At 40.8% G+C, this 14,874-nt stretch overlaps 1 protein-coding gene across 7 annotated transcripts in view; it reads left to right on the plus strand.

The window, feature by feature from the left end:
- Positions 1 to 14,874, plus strand: part of LOC116809170 (uncharacterized) — a 115,010-nt gene that overhangs the window by 68,823 nt on the left and 31,313 nt on the right. For 2 of the 7 annotated variants that reach the window (XM_072916958.1, XM_072916957.1), the window contains exon 3: positions 4,736 to 4,901. The exons of 2 other annotated variants lie outside the window; for them this stretch is intronic. In XM_072916958.1, coding sequence (XP_072773059.1) covers positions 4,736 to 4,901 — 166 coding nt within the window. Of the gene's footprint in view, positions 1 to 1,494; positions 1,545 to 2,566; positions 2,697 to 4,735; positions 4,902 to 11,115; positions 11,390 to 14,874 lie in introns of those variants that run through there. 3 more of the 7 variants (XM_072916956.1, XM_072916960.1, XM_072916959.1) reach the window with 3 other exon arrangements.

Consider the following 14,874-nt stretch of genomic DNA (forward strand, 5'->3'; position numbering starts at 1 on the left):
GGCCCCGCACCGCCCCCGCTCCCCGGCAGGTATCGGCGGGGATAGGGCAGCACATCCTCCCGGGAGCGCCGGGGGAGGCACAGCCTGCTCTGCCGCTCCGGCTTCAGCGCTCTTAAATTACCTGATCCCCTTGCTCCGTGTCTGATTCCAGGAGGAATCGCTTGTGTAATAAACATGCAGCTTTTTGAGTCAAAGCTGGACTACAGATTTAAGAATTGTTTGGGGCTTTTTTTCCCTCCAAGACTCTACCACTCATTCCTCTGGGTGAAATTAAGTCACAAATTTATTCATACTTTCTTTTCCCTACTTGCCTATGAGCACCTCTTTGTAGGCAAAGCCATGTAGAGTGCAACACTTAAGACAAATTTCATGTTGTGTGAAATACCTGATAGCTGGGCCTGGAAGAACACTCCATCTTGTGGCCTCATTTTCTATCATAATATCAGCTATTAAGTGGTTAATAGGTAAGTGTTTAAGGTAATTGGCTATATCTTTTCTTACAGTAGTGTGTGTAGTATATCCTGTTATGGGACATACATTTTATAGAGAGCACATGGAGCTAGGGTGCAAACTTAATTGTGGCTATTTTAAATCAAAACTGAATGTTTCATTTAAGAATGTCTCAGTACTAACAGAAAGAGCTGTAGCCAAAATTTCTTTTACGTATCATGCCAATTTAACATGTCCACTAAAATCTGTAAGAAACTGGTTGAAGGATCACCCAGGAGTTGTCCAAGTGAGGAACACTGTTCTCTACAACCTCACATTCTTCTCCAGCCCTGCCCCCGCCTCCAGCTTCTGGTGTGGACTATCCAGGAACACTTGCAGAGAAACCTCATTAAGATGTCATGTTTTGTCAGCTTGTTGAGCCTTGCCTTTTGTCAGTGCCTGAAGACTGAGAGTTTTGGAGTGGACCATATTCCCAGCTGCTCACAAAAGCACGATGGTCACCAGGCAGCACAACAGCCTCAAGTGAGTCCACAGCTCTCTGTGGAAATTTAAATTGTTTTCATTTCACACCATTTGTGCAAATGACAAGATATTCTTGTAATTAATACAGGGGGGAACTTGTGAACTACTAACTTATAAACTACTACAGAACTCCTGTAAATTACTGAATTTAACAGTGTATTGAAGTTCATGCTCGAGCTGGGAAAGAGGTGCTTGCTCACCTTTAGGGGTGAGGAGCTGCAGTGACCTGAATGATTTTACCCTTTGTTTTGCTGACTGGGGGTCTGTGTGTGTTGAAGTCATGCTCCCCAAGCATCAGCAGAGTTACAGTTCAGCCTCACGGTTCTATGGGTGCTCTGTTTTGAAAAATATTGTGACAAAACATCTCTGAAAAAAGGAATTGGTTTGAAGGTTTTTCCATTTCTTTTACATCTAGAAAAAATTAATTGCTTCAGATCAGGAAGTTCTAGATATTGTACTCTGGTGCTGTTGGATGCAGCATTGATTTTGACAAATGCTTATGATTGTGTTTTAACTTATCAGGAAAAGAAAAAGAAGATTTATTGTGCAGTTACTGTTTAACAGAACACTGAGTAAGTAAGAAGTACTGGTTACATGTTGCACGTATTATAAGTAACAATTACATGAGTCTTAATTCTGATTCATTAATTTCATTTTCCTTATTGCAACTGTTATGAATTTTTATAATAATAATGCAATTTTATCATATAAATGGAACTATATCTGTATCATACCTATAGATATGTCATAACAAAAAAGAGTTGTGTTGTGTGTGAACTGATTTAACAACATTTTCCTAAAAAGTATTGTTCTGTTTTCTACATGAAATTTTGAAGGCGTCTTCTACATTGCTCTACTTTTTCTTCCGTGTGCTGTTTACTCTCTGAAGAGACAGGGGAGACCATATCAGCACCCAGTGCTGTGCAAACAAAAAGAGTAATAAAATATATTCTTAAATCAGCTGCCAGGGTTCAGAAATTAAGGGCAAGGGTTTGGCCAAATGACCTAATGTAGCTTTAGAAGAAGATAAGACGTAGACTCTACAGTAAGAAAGATAGTCTCATCAAAGGAATTAATACTTCTGGTACTGTAGGCCCGATTCTCATTTACTTTGATTATTAAGTTGTTTGGGTCATATATTACCTAATGCCTTGAGAACTTTTTGTTTCATATATACAGCACTCTCAAGACAAGAAATCTGGTTAAGGAAATAGCAACAGATCATTTTTTTTAATCCAGGGTCTGTTTTAATTTGGGGTAAGAAATAAAAGATATCTGGATACTATTGTCAATGATATTCATATATGAGGCAAAATAGCTTTGTAAATTTATTTGATTATTATGTTTTAATTTAGTAAAAAAAAAAAAAAAAACCCAAACCAGTAGTAGCCTTGAAGGTAGCAGGCAGAGATTGGAAGCCAACAGATCCAATTCATAGTATTTTTCAGGTTTTCCTTTAAAATTGTTTTAACTCCATAGATTCCTTTTCCTGTTGCAAGATCTTTTGGGTGGATAGGTACTTTGCATAAATCTTGAGAGCCGTGGACAAAATGTGTAGAGTTAATCCTTCTCTTTACACCTTCAATCTTCCCAGTTCCTCCACATCCCCTCCTGCCCTTGTGAAGCCCTGGCAGTGCTGAGCCCAGCTCCTCTCTGTACAGACAACGGGAATTCCCCAGTCCTGGGACACTTCCTCATTCTTAGGGCCACCCAGGCAGCTGAAGAAAGACAATCAGCAGATCTGCCTCATTGCTGGGTATAAATATTGTATATTTGAGAACTTCTAATTGACTGAAGGGAGAATAATCTCAGGGATGAGGTCAAGGCTGAAGGAGTCCTGGAATGTGGAGCAGCTGAAACAGATGATGTTAAGGCAAGTAAGCTCAGATTCCAGATTTTATATGTGAAAACCCCAGGCTGCCATTTCAATTAGGAACATAATCTTGGGTTTGTTTAGGACTCCTCTGCCCCTTGTATCCCTGCTTTATACAGCCACTCCTGTGATCGTGGGGCAATCAGAGCCCCCAGCAGTAATTCCACAGCATTTAACCTTCATCATACAGGTGACTACACAAAGCAGTTGTGAGTTACAAAGAAGTTCCAGATGTGTTTAAGTAAAGTTGGTTACTGAGAGAAACCCCTTTAAAAGCTGAGTTCCTAGGATGTATTTACATGAGTAATAAAGCCTGTAGTTAAAAGGTGGGGTAAGGTTTCAGCAGCAGTGCAGGATTTTTTGGCACTGATGCCTGTTCTCACAGCTTCACAGCAGGCCAGGAGGAAAGCCTGATCAATACAGATATGGTACTAAATAAAGATAACCAATCTAGTGCTTTATAAACTATTCATATTTCTTTTCCCACCCTCTTGCTTCCTTCTTAGTCACCGTGTTCTTTGGTGTTATTGGAAAAAAAAAAAGGTCGTATTAAGCTGCAAACTCTGTGTTTAGTAGCACACTCTGCACCACTCTCACAAAGCAAGCAACTTCGTAGTGGTAGCTGATGTTGGAAAAATGTGCTGAAATCAGTAGGTTCTCAAAAAAACCTTATCTTCTGATTATTATTTGTTACTTTTTGCTGGAGTTCTATAGGCAGAAAGCTGAAGTTAATCTTTTCTCCCCTCGTGTTTCAGACAGACCCATTCAGAGCCCTTTGATGTCGATGCAAAGAATCCCATTTTTAGTGGCCTTTGAACCAGATGTAGTAAAAGGGTAACTGAACATTTGTAGGGGTTGCAACTGGGTAACTTGCTGAAAGGAGGAGAGTTCAGATACTCATTTCTGTTTTCCCATTTTTTAAATTGCTTTTAGTATTTATATACCATTAAGAGTAATGTAGATACTTGGTAAACTGTGAAGAGTACTTATGCCTCAGCTCTGACTGCTTCACTTTATTTAGACAAAAGCAAAGTGAAGAAGGAGCTCTGTGGCTGTTTTTCAGCCACACTAATTTAATGATTCCTGCTTGTTACAGCTATTGTGAAATTTAGGAAGGAGTTTGCATAAGATAACGTATCCTGCTGTTGTAATGTACTGGAGACAGGGCTCAGATCTCTGGATAAGGAATGCTGCAAAAATCCTAAGTGTTATTATCACTACACACCACTCTCCCCAGGATCTGAACCTGACCTCCCTTCCTTGATCCAAACAATCTCTGTCTTTGTGAAAATAACAGGATTTAACAGGAAGAGAATTTTCTATAATTATTGCATGAAACAGTTCTTTTCCTTCACATTTATTCATGTTTGGGCATGTTACTGAACAAAGATAATTCTATATCAAAATGTGGTCAACCTGAGCACTGCAGTGTTTGTAAAGAATGGACAGGGAGCTGCCAGCAAATAAAAAGCTGGAGGAGAAAAACTGAGCTGGTTGTCTTGCCAAAAGAACTTCACACCTTTAAAATGAGTAAGGACTTGGGAGGGACAGCTTGTTTCTGGAGGTGCAATGGCAGGGAAGAAAACTCAAGCACCAAAACAAACCATTTTGGGCAGAAGCCAGTCTGGAGGGTGATGTGGAGAGGGAGGGAGTGGTGTGCATGTATAAGGGTTTGGGTCTGGCCTGGTTTTCCTTCCTCAGCAGACTGATAGGAAACTTGTGGTCAATCATTTGTAGTGTGAGTGGCTGGGGGAGTCTGGAGTCCTCGGAAGAGAGGGAGGTGTAAAGATAAGCTGGAGGAAGGGGGTTTGAGACTGGGGATATCCCCAAATCTATGGCTGATCCTCAGGTTATTATACAAAAAGTGAAATCCGTGTGCTTCTCTGGCAGCTCCTCCTTGGGAGCTCCCATTCCTGGGAGCTGATGCCTGCCTGGATGCCTTTGAAGAGGCTTTTTCTTTGCATTTATTGGAAAACCAAAGGACCACAAGCCCTGAATCCACTGTTCCTGCCTGGAGCAGAGCCTGCAGAGAGGGGTGCCCTGGGCTGCTGGAGAGGTGAGTGTTGGCCAGTGCCACTGTTGTGCCCTGGGAGCTCCTGGAACAGCAGTGGGGGAGTACTGGGGCACTTTTTTCAGCTTTCTTTGAGCAGAGATGCAGCAGCTTGGGTGGAATAAAAGCCTAAACCTTGTGCTGCAAATCATGTGGTTCATAGCCCTTCTGGCTGTGAAGAGCTTTACAACATCTGCTGGCTTTTAATTAAGAGCATGAATTTTGCAGAAAAGCTTGGCCTCTCTGGATTTTGATGATTCCTTTTTGCCTGGTTAAACACTTTTGGGGTTTTTCTCTTGCTGTGGTTCTGTGATATGACCTGCAGGTGACTGCAAGTATTAAAAATGCCCTGTGTTGGAGCCCTGAGAGACAGGAATATCTGTTTACAAATCCATAGGTGAGACAGGTGTTTTCTAGCAGCTAGTCTTGTTACATAATAAGGGCAGTCTGCAGCAAAGCTTAATGTAATATGTGGTGCAAAAAAATGTGCACATTGATGGCAAAAGCCTGATTTATTGTATATGATGTGCCCAGATGGACCAGACTGTTAATGTACAGCAGTCAGAAAATTGTGTGATAATAATTTATTCACCTATATAAAAACCAAAGAGGCTGATCATAACCACCTTTATTCTGTAGCAAATCTGCTCTTCAAATTTGTACTTAACAACATTTGTAAGAGATTAATATTTCTGGTGCTGCTTTGTATAATAAAGAAAAGTTCTGCAGCAGTTACCAGCTACTAATGAAGTTAATAACTCTTTATTGCAACTTCTTGGTAAATCCAATTTAAAAGACAAATACAGGTCTGACCATTTCTTGTTTGGAAGGACCCACAGCTGAGACTCATCAGTTTAGCAACTACCTTGACACCATGTTTGAATATATAACCTTTCCTCTCCCCAAGTAACTTATCTCTCACTAAGAAAAGACTTTCAGAGAGAAATAAACAAGTGTCTGCCTGTATGAACTAGTAAAGGGAAAATAAAATGAAAAATGAACTTGTATTATTTAAACAGTGTGACATGATAAACTGCAAGTGCTGCTCACACCTAGCCCTCTAAGAGCAGCTTGCTTTGTTGATAAGCTTTGATTGAACCTGAACCTTTAGTTCCTGAACCTATTTTTGTGAGTAAATTGCATTTTGCAATGACATGGTATTATAATTCTCCAGATTTGTTGGGATGAAATGGCACAAATGTCTGAACAGAAGGGCAAGAACAAGTTGGGCATCAGTGTTGTGAGTGATCTGTCAGCCCTCTGGGGTTGTTCCAGTTTGGTGCAGAGGCTGAGCAGATGAAATCCTTGCAGTCCCTGGAAAGGCTGTCTGGGGGCTCAGGGGCTGTGACTGAAACCTGGGGTAACACCTGCAGACCCTGTGTGGTGCATGTGCAGTGTTCCAACCCTTCCTGCAGTACTCAAGGTGCACAGCTGGGTTTGTGCCTTCTAAAATTCCACTACGGCGTGATTACAAACCCAGCATGTCTTATGGCAAAGGCAATTGCAGGCAGATCCAGGTTACCAAGCAGTTCTCAGCTCGAGGTGCTGTTGGTAAATACCAGATGGCACAGATATCCAAAGCAGCCCCAGTTATGAAATTCATGTCTGTGGCAATGTCTTGTGTAGTCTGGTTTGTTGGAGGAACATGAGTTGACAGCATCTTCCTTGATGGTTCAAAAGGAGTAGCCCTTTCCAGAAGAGGCAGAGGGCTGCAAAGTAAACACAGGGAGTTACGAGATGAACATAAACCTAACGTAACATGGGAATTCTGAATCTATTTATCTGTTCTCATTGACATGGTTGTACTTATTGTGGAGGGTCTTGACCTCATATTCAGCTTAAGAACACAAGCCTGGGAATAACAGCAGTGCAGAACTTTAGGCATAAGTCGACTTCTTACATGAGTTACCTTTTGTGTGGCTGAAACAGCAGAGAAGAGAGGTAGAAGGAGAGGAACTGTACCACACAACCTGCATGGAAGTTCTGAATGCAGCTGATGGAGCTTTCTCACATTTACACAACAGCATTTTACCCTCCCTCACTTGGGTTGACGAAGCAAGTTTCAGTAAATCAGATTATAAGGACAAAGTGGATGCTAAAAGAGCGTTCTCCCTGAGCTCCCAGGCAGGAATAGCAGGGCATCAGCCAAAATGGAACATGGGAGGTAGCAGTGTTTTGTGGGGAAACTGGAAAGATAATGAGGAAAAACAATAGACAAATACTGGGAAAAAGAGAAAGCCAATTAACTCACTTTTCACAGAAGTCTCTTTCCTATTATAAAGACAATAGAAGCAAACAAGAGGAGGAATAAACAAAAAGTAAAAAGATACAATAGGACATTAGTTGGAGATGTAGAGAAAAGGAATAAAGAAACATGGTAAAGGAAGAAAATGAGATATTAATCTCTGGCCAAGGGTAAAGTTTATCCCTCCAGCAGCATGGCTGGGGTTTTGCTTCTGTTTTTTGCCTCTGAGTGCTTCTTTAAAGCAGATTTAAGCAGGCACCAGGCTGTTTAGAGTGGGTGCCTGTCATTTGAGTTTCCCAAGTAATCTGCTGTTTCCCTATTGAGAATTCTTCAGCAGCAAACATTGTCAAGCCATGGTTGTGTCGTTGCAGGCTTGGAGAAAATAGAGAGTTGGGATAACTTCTAATTACAGTGTTACTTTCCATATATTTTAGAAAATACATTGTGGCAAGCATCAAAAAGAATATTGAGGCAAATTAGAAAAAAAAGGGCAAATTCAAAAAGCTGTTTCATTCTTTGAAGGACTTGATGAGGATGAAGGAAAACTGGAATTTGTACAACTCCAAGATCCTGGCTGCATTCCTTTGTCAGTATTTTTATTGACTCGCACTTCCAAAGAAACAATGATGCTTCAAGATGTTCTCTGGATATACCTTGCTGACCTAAGGATGCACAATGCACCACAGCTGTTAACAAGGGTTGTGTGTGGTGTTTGAACTGGAACAAAAAATCTGGATCATACTTCTCTCACTCTGAAGTGCAATTGTTTCCATGCCTTCCCAGTTTTGAGTAACAGCATTTCACACATTAGAAAGGCTATAAAGTAATTTATTATCCCTGGCTCTGGGGTAATTTATTGTTGTTTTGACATTTCTCCTTTTACTGTTTTATCTTTTCTCAGTCAAGGAATAGAGGAGTAGGAGTCAGAGTTTCTGCTTTTGATATTTGTAAACTTGCCAGAGAAGTTTAACCTAATGTGTATATGAGTTAAAGTCAGACAGGCAGTGACTCTGTAATGACAAATAGGTGAAGAGGACACAGGACTTGTATTCACTTTGTGATGAGTCAGAATCTGCAGACAAGGATGTTAAATGTCCATCGTTGCCATAATAGTGATGGGCAGAAAATCACTGACTACAGGGTAGCTGCAAAAAGCAATGAGGATTATTACAGGCTCCACTTAAATAGCATAAATTATGAATTAAATAATGGTTAACAGCTTTTCCACTAAATCTCAGATGTATGACCAGCTAGAATGTCATTCAGGTATCTTTATTTGCTTTTAGTTACTCTGAGAAAATAGGCATGAGTTATTAATGAATTGTAACCACTGCTTTCAAAGTTTCTTAAGTTCTGAAAATTAACTAAGGCCTTAAAATTTGCAGAATACAATAAAAAAAAGGTAGAAACAGTGGAATTGAGAACAAGGAGATACGAGCAAGCAAAGGTTGTTACACAGCTGGAACCTGGCCACCCAAGAAGATCTGGCAGAGAAAGTAAAGTATTAATAGCATTATTAATCTACTGAGTTTTACTGCCAGTAAAATAAGTAGAGAAAGCAAGATCAAGGAGAAGTTATGAGGCAGCAACACAAATAAAGTAACAAATTTCCAGTTCTCAGGGGTATTGAGATTGTGGCTCCTGTTACCAAACTGTGAGAGTACGCAAGGACAGCAGCCGTGCCAAATGTCCAGATACTGCAGTTCTCAGTGGGATAAAGGATAAAGGATACTGTTTAAACTCAGTACTCTTCTCATATGTGGTAAACTCTCCATGATTATTTACTACAGAAGTAATTTTTCATGGATTTAATGGGAGGGGTTGAACGCTGAGTTAATTAATGCATTTCTTCTATTCTCACTCTGCAGAGTTCTAGCACAGTGACACTTGGACCTGTGTCTGTTTTGCCAAAAACTAAAAGTTGTTTTCCTGATGTTCTGAAGAGATTTTTTTTCAGACAAACAGTTTCTGTGCTTTCAGTATGTCTGAGACTGCCATTCATGAGGAGGCTGGGTCCCAGTTCACACAGTTTGGGAAAAACTGCATCTTTCCAGTCCATCACCACTCAAGGCAATGCCACACCAGGCGCTGGAAACCTCCGTTGTGCTTCCAGCCTGTGTTTCACAGCAGTGCCTTGGCAGGAACATGTTAGGCTGTAATTAAAGGGGCATGTTTTATTTCTATGAAGAAAATTCTCCTCTGAGCCTGAGGTTTTCTAATAAAGTTCATATTTATTTGCCAATTTTCAATTCAATTCAAAATTATTAGCTATTTTATTTAGTTGCTCTTGCCTTTCTAAAAGTCACCATGACTCCGCACAATGATTCTATGGCAAATTTTTCAGTATATGTTTTTTGGAGCTAAAGGATACACTCTGTGAGCATTTGGCCTCCCTGAAAATGACATGAAGCTATTTTATTTTAATGTTTGGTTTGTAGCATCAACTTAAAGAGCCAAAAGAGAAGGATGTGATTGTTACATTCACTGCATATGTATAAGAAGTGGTTGCTACTTTCCTCTGTTCTGGTTGTTCCTGGTCAAGACAGGTTTACACAGCTGGAAAACTGAAGGTCAAATGGTTTAGACAAGATTGATTAAACCAGGGAAATTATGGCCCAGGCTATTCCACATTAGCTGGCTTAGGAAAGGAGAGAAGAAAAAACCCAATGCATTGGTGATTTCAGAGCCTATTGGAGATTAGGGCTCCTATGGATGGATTGAGAACAGATGCACATTTCAGGCTAAAGGCCCAAGTAAATAAAATATCCGGCACAATATCTGCAACACATAAGACTAATTAAATACCATATATGTGGGGAAAAAAAACCATGTATTTTTAAAATAAACAGATGGCCCTATCAACAAAGCACGTGTAGATAGAATTTCCCTGAAGTGTGAAAGGCAGACTATAAAAAAAATTATTGGGAAGAAGAAAATAACAGCAGATCAGCAGGAAAACTGAAACTCCATACATTTGCTGTCAGAGAACCATCACTCCCTCTGTGATGCCTCAGAAGCAGAGGAAGACGAAGAGCTTTCTTCTGCTGCTTCAACTTCTTTCCTCTTAGGAAATTATTTTGTTAGTTTAGTTTGAAAATTCACATCTGTTTTATAAAAACTCCATGAATATTTTAAACTTCAGCTATAAATGCTGTTAAGACATCATTTGCTGCTCACAGGATGGTTTATGATTGGGATCACGTACTCCCTTCTCAAATCAGGAAATTAAGCCAGAAATCTCTATCTTGATAGTTATCTCTGAAATCAGTGATAAACTGAGTCTCATCATCTGTGAGCTGGGCTCTGCCAAGGGTTCCAGGCTGCTGGTCCCTCCCAGTGACTCCATGAGCTCAACAATGTGCTGGGAATCCAAAGGTACCAGCCTCAAGAAACAGGGAGAGCTTTGGCACTACAGGTTTATTTTCTTAGCTTGTGTGTTTATAAGTAATTTGTTTGTTTTCAAAATCTTCCTACTTCCCCTTCCCCAAACTAACTTAAACCCAAGCAAGCATCCTGTTTAAAAGTAAATAAATAAACAAAAAATCTAGCTATGTAATCAAATCTCAAGTATGTTGCTTATGTAAGTGATCTGAACTAAGTTAGCATGAAAAATCCAGAGTTCAGGCATTTTATACCATTATGTTCTAGGTTTTGATTTTAAAAAGACTGTTTTCTTTGTTTGTTGTAAACTCCTTTGAAAGATAGTTGCTGTACAGGGACAGAGCATGTTGAGGTCTTTTCTAATCTCCTTCCAACACTGCAGATCCCTCTCTTTGGGAGTGTATTCAGACTTTCTTCCCCCAGGGTTACTCAGAATCTCCTGGGTCTATAAAGCAAGTCCAGGGTGCTTCATTTACCCTTCAGAAACTGAAGATTCAGCAATACAGGAAACTGAACCAAACCTTTTAGGTTTAATGCTGATACATATTTTCCAGGATGATTTAGGAAGTCACCATCTCTTTCTTTGATTCATAGGTGGCACTGAAGAGATGCTGATAATTCCCCACCTTGAAAAACTGCATCTTAAATCAGCCAAAAAGTTGAAAAAATATGCATTTTGCATAAGCTTTAGTACTCTGGTTCATTGGTATTTTGAAAAATGACTTTTTTCTCCAAGCTGGATGATTGGAGTTAAACTTCAGTGGTCTTACAGAATGAAAGCTCTGTCCTTGGAGCATTTGAAATGCATGCTTGGTTTTATTTTCCTCTTAATTTTTGTATGCTGGCTGTATTTACGTTTTATGCCCAGATGGTTTTCTTTAACTTCTTAGTATAACTTACTTGTAACATCTTGCAAAAGCTTTGTTTTCCTGATTTATGCCTCTGTGTCTGAATAGTTTGAAAACTTTGTTAGGGCACCTAATGGGGAAACTGCTTTTGAGCACTGTGGATGGCTGTTCTCTGTCAACAGGGGACTGGAAACTTGTGGTTTGTGTGTGTTGTTGGACAGGATTACAGTCATGTCATGCTGGGGGTTTAGATTTTATCCTAGAAGAAGCCTAAAACCTTTACTTTCAATTGAAAATATTCTTTCTTAGCACATTAATAGCTCTGAAAGCAAAGATCAAGTAAAAAATTTATATTTTTCATAAGGAAACAGGTTTTTCCCTATATTAAAATGCCATAGGAGATGCCAAGCCCTGTATGAAAAAGATAAAGATCAAACTTATGAGCTGATAGGTTTGACATGAAGTATTAATAAAAAAAAATCCAGCTTTAGGTAGAACTAAAAAAGCTCATTGAGTAGATAAAAAGCCTGTAAATACCACTGCTATAACCACCTTGTATACAGCGTTATCTGAAACAAAGATCTGTAAAGAAATATTAATAGAAAATTCTAAAATTACACTGCAATCTGATGTGCAAGTCAGATTTTCTGCATTGCAAGAGATAATTCTGTGAGTAATTGCATTGCAAGAGATAATTCTATGAGTAAAAGCACCTGCTTTGTGATGGCAGCCTAAAAACCAAGGATGTTAAATCCAGAAATCCATGGTGTTAAACTGAACTGGCAGTTGAGGGTGTTCCCAAAACAGTGTAACAGAGGTTTTCTCTCTTCTGCATCTGGAGAGGGCCTGAGGGCTTTTGAGATTGCTTGAAAGATAGAAGGAAAAGTGTGAATGAAATTATGAAGCTGGCACAAGGAATTCATTTCTTATCAATTGTGACTGTGCCAGTTATAAAGTGGTTTAGCTGCAGTGACTAACAAGTATTTCTGCTCCGTTGTTGAACAAAATGAACTAGAAATGTTCACCAGCCGTGGAGTGCTCTCAAAAGGAGCTGTTGCCAGAGTTCTATTTCTTTTAGGGCAATGAAGAGCAGAAAAGCAACTTGTTTTTGTATAATGTGAATGTAGTAGAAATTAGGCCGGGTAGATCAAATTTACTGTAAATTTGCCACCTGAACTGCATGGGTAAAATGAGGATATTGGCACCTTTCCAATTTCTGTGCAACCCCAAGGACATGAGATCTGTTCCCTCCTTTCAGTCTGAAAATCTTTCCGTATACATTTGATTGCAGTTTACACTCCCTTTGGCCAGAGCTTAGAGGAAAATACAACGTGAAATTCACTGTGTTGGTAGAATGTCATTAGAAAAGTTTGTAACAGGAGTTTTCATTAAATCAGGATTTGGAAGTTTTGTAAAGCGCTCTCTGCATTCACCTCAAACACCAGCACATGCCAACACTAGGACAACCTGAGGCATGATGGGATCTGCAGCTTTGAGTGGAAGAACAAGTCTTATTTTCATTGACCACAACGCTTGTGCTTGCCAGGGTCATACAGCCCTGCAGGCCAGCATTGGTAAAGTATGAATTTTTATGAACCAAACTTATGATCAATTAATTTAGTTGGAGAATTCAAATCCTTTCAGTCTGTTAAAAAACTATTGGGATTTCATTGCTTTGAGGATTTCTTTACATTTCTGGGTTTTTTTACAGAATAGCACATGATTTCCCACAACAACAGAAAAAAAAGTTTCAGAGGCTGAGGATCCCTTGAAGCCATTTACTGTATTCTGTATTTTTTTTTTTTTTTAGAGTCGATTGTGTTTAATGCAGGCTTGTGGTCTGTTTTAAGTTGTGCTGCACTATGAAACCTTTGTCTCCCAAATGATGTTAATTCTCCCTGCACCCCATAATTGTGATTTCTCACTTAGGGAGAAGGGAGAGTACCTGTGAATACATTCCAGTTCTGTAAGGCTCCCCTTAGGAACGCTGCTGGAACACCGGCCCTGAGCCTTCTCAGAAGAATGGGGGATGAATTTAACTTTTCAGGGGGCAAAGATATTTAAAGCAATACAAGCTATGTAATGAACTTAGGGGTAGTCAACTAAATAGTTTGGTGTTGACTTCAGCTCTCTTCTTGTCACGCAGCGATCATGTGAGGCTACGTGAAAAAAGGGCTCTTTCCTTTTGTATATCTTAGGGACATTTTTAGGACTTAGGGACTTTTTTAGACTTGGCTTTGCTGTAACTGTTGCTGGAGTTCAATCTGGAATCTTTCCATCAGAAATACTATTTTGATCACTGACTTCTGAGTGGTCCATATCTCATTGTTCTGAAATTTGTCACATCCAGAGCTTGGGAGGCGAAGTAAATCCCATTTAATTTTAGATAGATTCTTTGCTATGCTAAACTCCAGATTTGGTTTTGTTTTGGCTTAAGATTTCTATTGATTTCTGAAGCCAGAAACATCAGGCAGTTGCAGGGGTGGGTGACACAGTCATCTGAATGGTTCGAGTGACCTGGGTGGGATGTGTGCAGACTAAGACATGCTGTGTTAGCCCACAGACAAGGTCAGCAGCACACTGCAGGTGCTCTGGAGCCTCCCTTTAGGAAGCCCATGGCAGGCTGTGTTTGCACCTCTGGGACACTCGATTCCAGATGCACTGGACACCCCTCCAGGGGACAGCAGACCGCATCCAGGGGACAGCAAACTGCATCCAGGGGACAGCAAACTGCATCCAGGGGACAGCAAACTGCATTCAGGGGACAGCAGACTGCATCCAGGGGACAGCAGACTGCATCCAGGGGACAGCAAACTGCATCCAGGGGACAGCAAACTGCATTCAGGGGACAGCAAACTGCATTCAGGGGACAGCAAACTGCATCCAGGGGACAGCAAACTGCATTCAGGGGACAGCAAACCGCTGCCAAAGGGACTGAGGAAGGTGCATGAGGAGTGACACTTATGGCACCACTCCAGTTCATGTGAAAGGTCCAGCATGTCCAGAACAGCAATTGATGGTTCTTAAATACTAGTTTAACCCTAAAGAAGACATGGAACATTTAGCTACGTATTGATTCCCAGCAAAAGGGATTTGCTGGTTTCATCCTCCCAGGGATATCCAGAACTTTCAGCATTCTCAAAGGCCACTGTGATAACATGACAGGGGAGGGAAAGGTGTCCTGTCGCTAGGGAAGGTGTCCCGTCCCCAGCTGGCTCCGGGGACAGCTTAGGGCTGTAATTGTTGGTGGTTCCCGCAGGTGGCTCCCGCTGCCCGGGGCTGCGGACACGGCCGGGTGCGGGCTCCGGGAGCAGCGCTCCCGTCACATCGCTCCTGTCACATCGCTCCTGTCACATCGCTCGTGTGCCAGCCTTACAGGGCAGTGACAGAGACCTCAGCCCGGTTCCCACGGGATAACCAGCACAGCAGCAACACGCACTGTAAGGAAAGGGCTGCACCATGCGCACCAGCTCTGAGAGCAAATTAATGCACGCTGTGACCTGCA

This window comes from Taeniopygia guttata, chromosome 20, assembly GCF_048771995.1.
Source record: "Taeniopygia guttata chromosome 20, bTaeGut7.mat, whole genome shotgun sequence".
Classification (NCBI taxonomy): Eukaryota; Metazoa; Chordata; class Aves; order Passeriformes; family Estrildidae; genus Taeniopygia; species Taeniopygia guttata.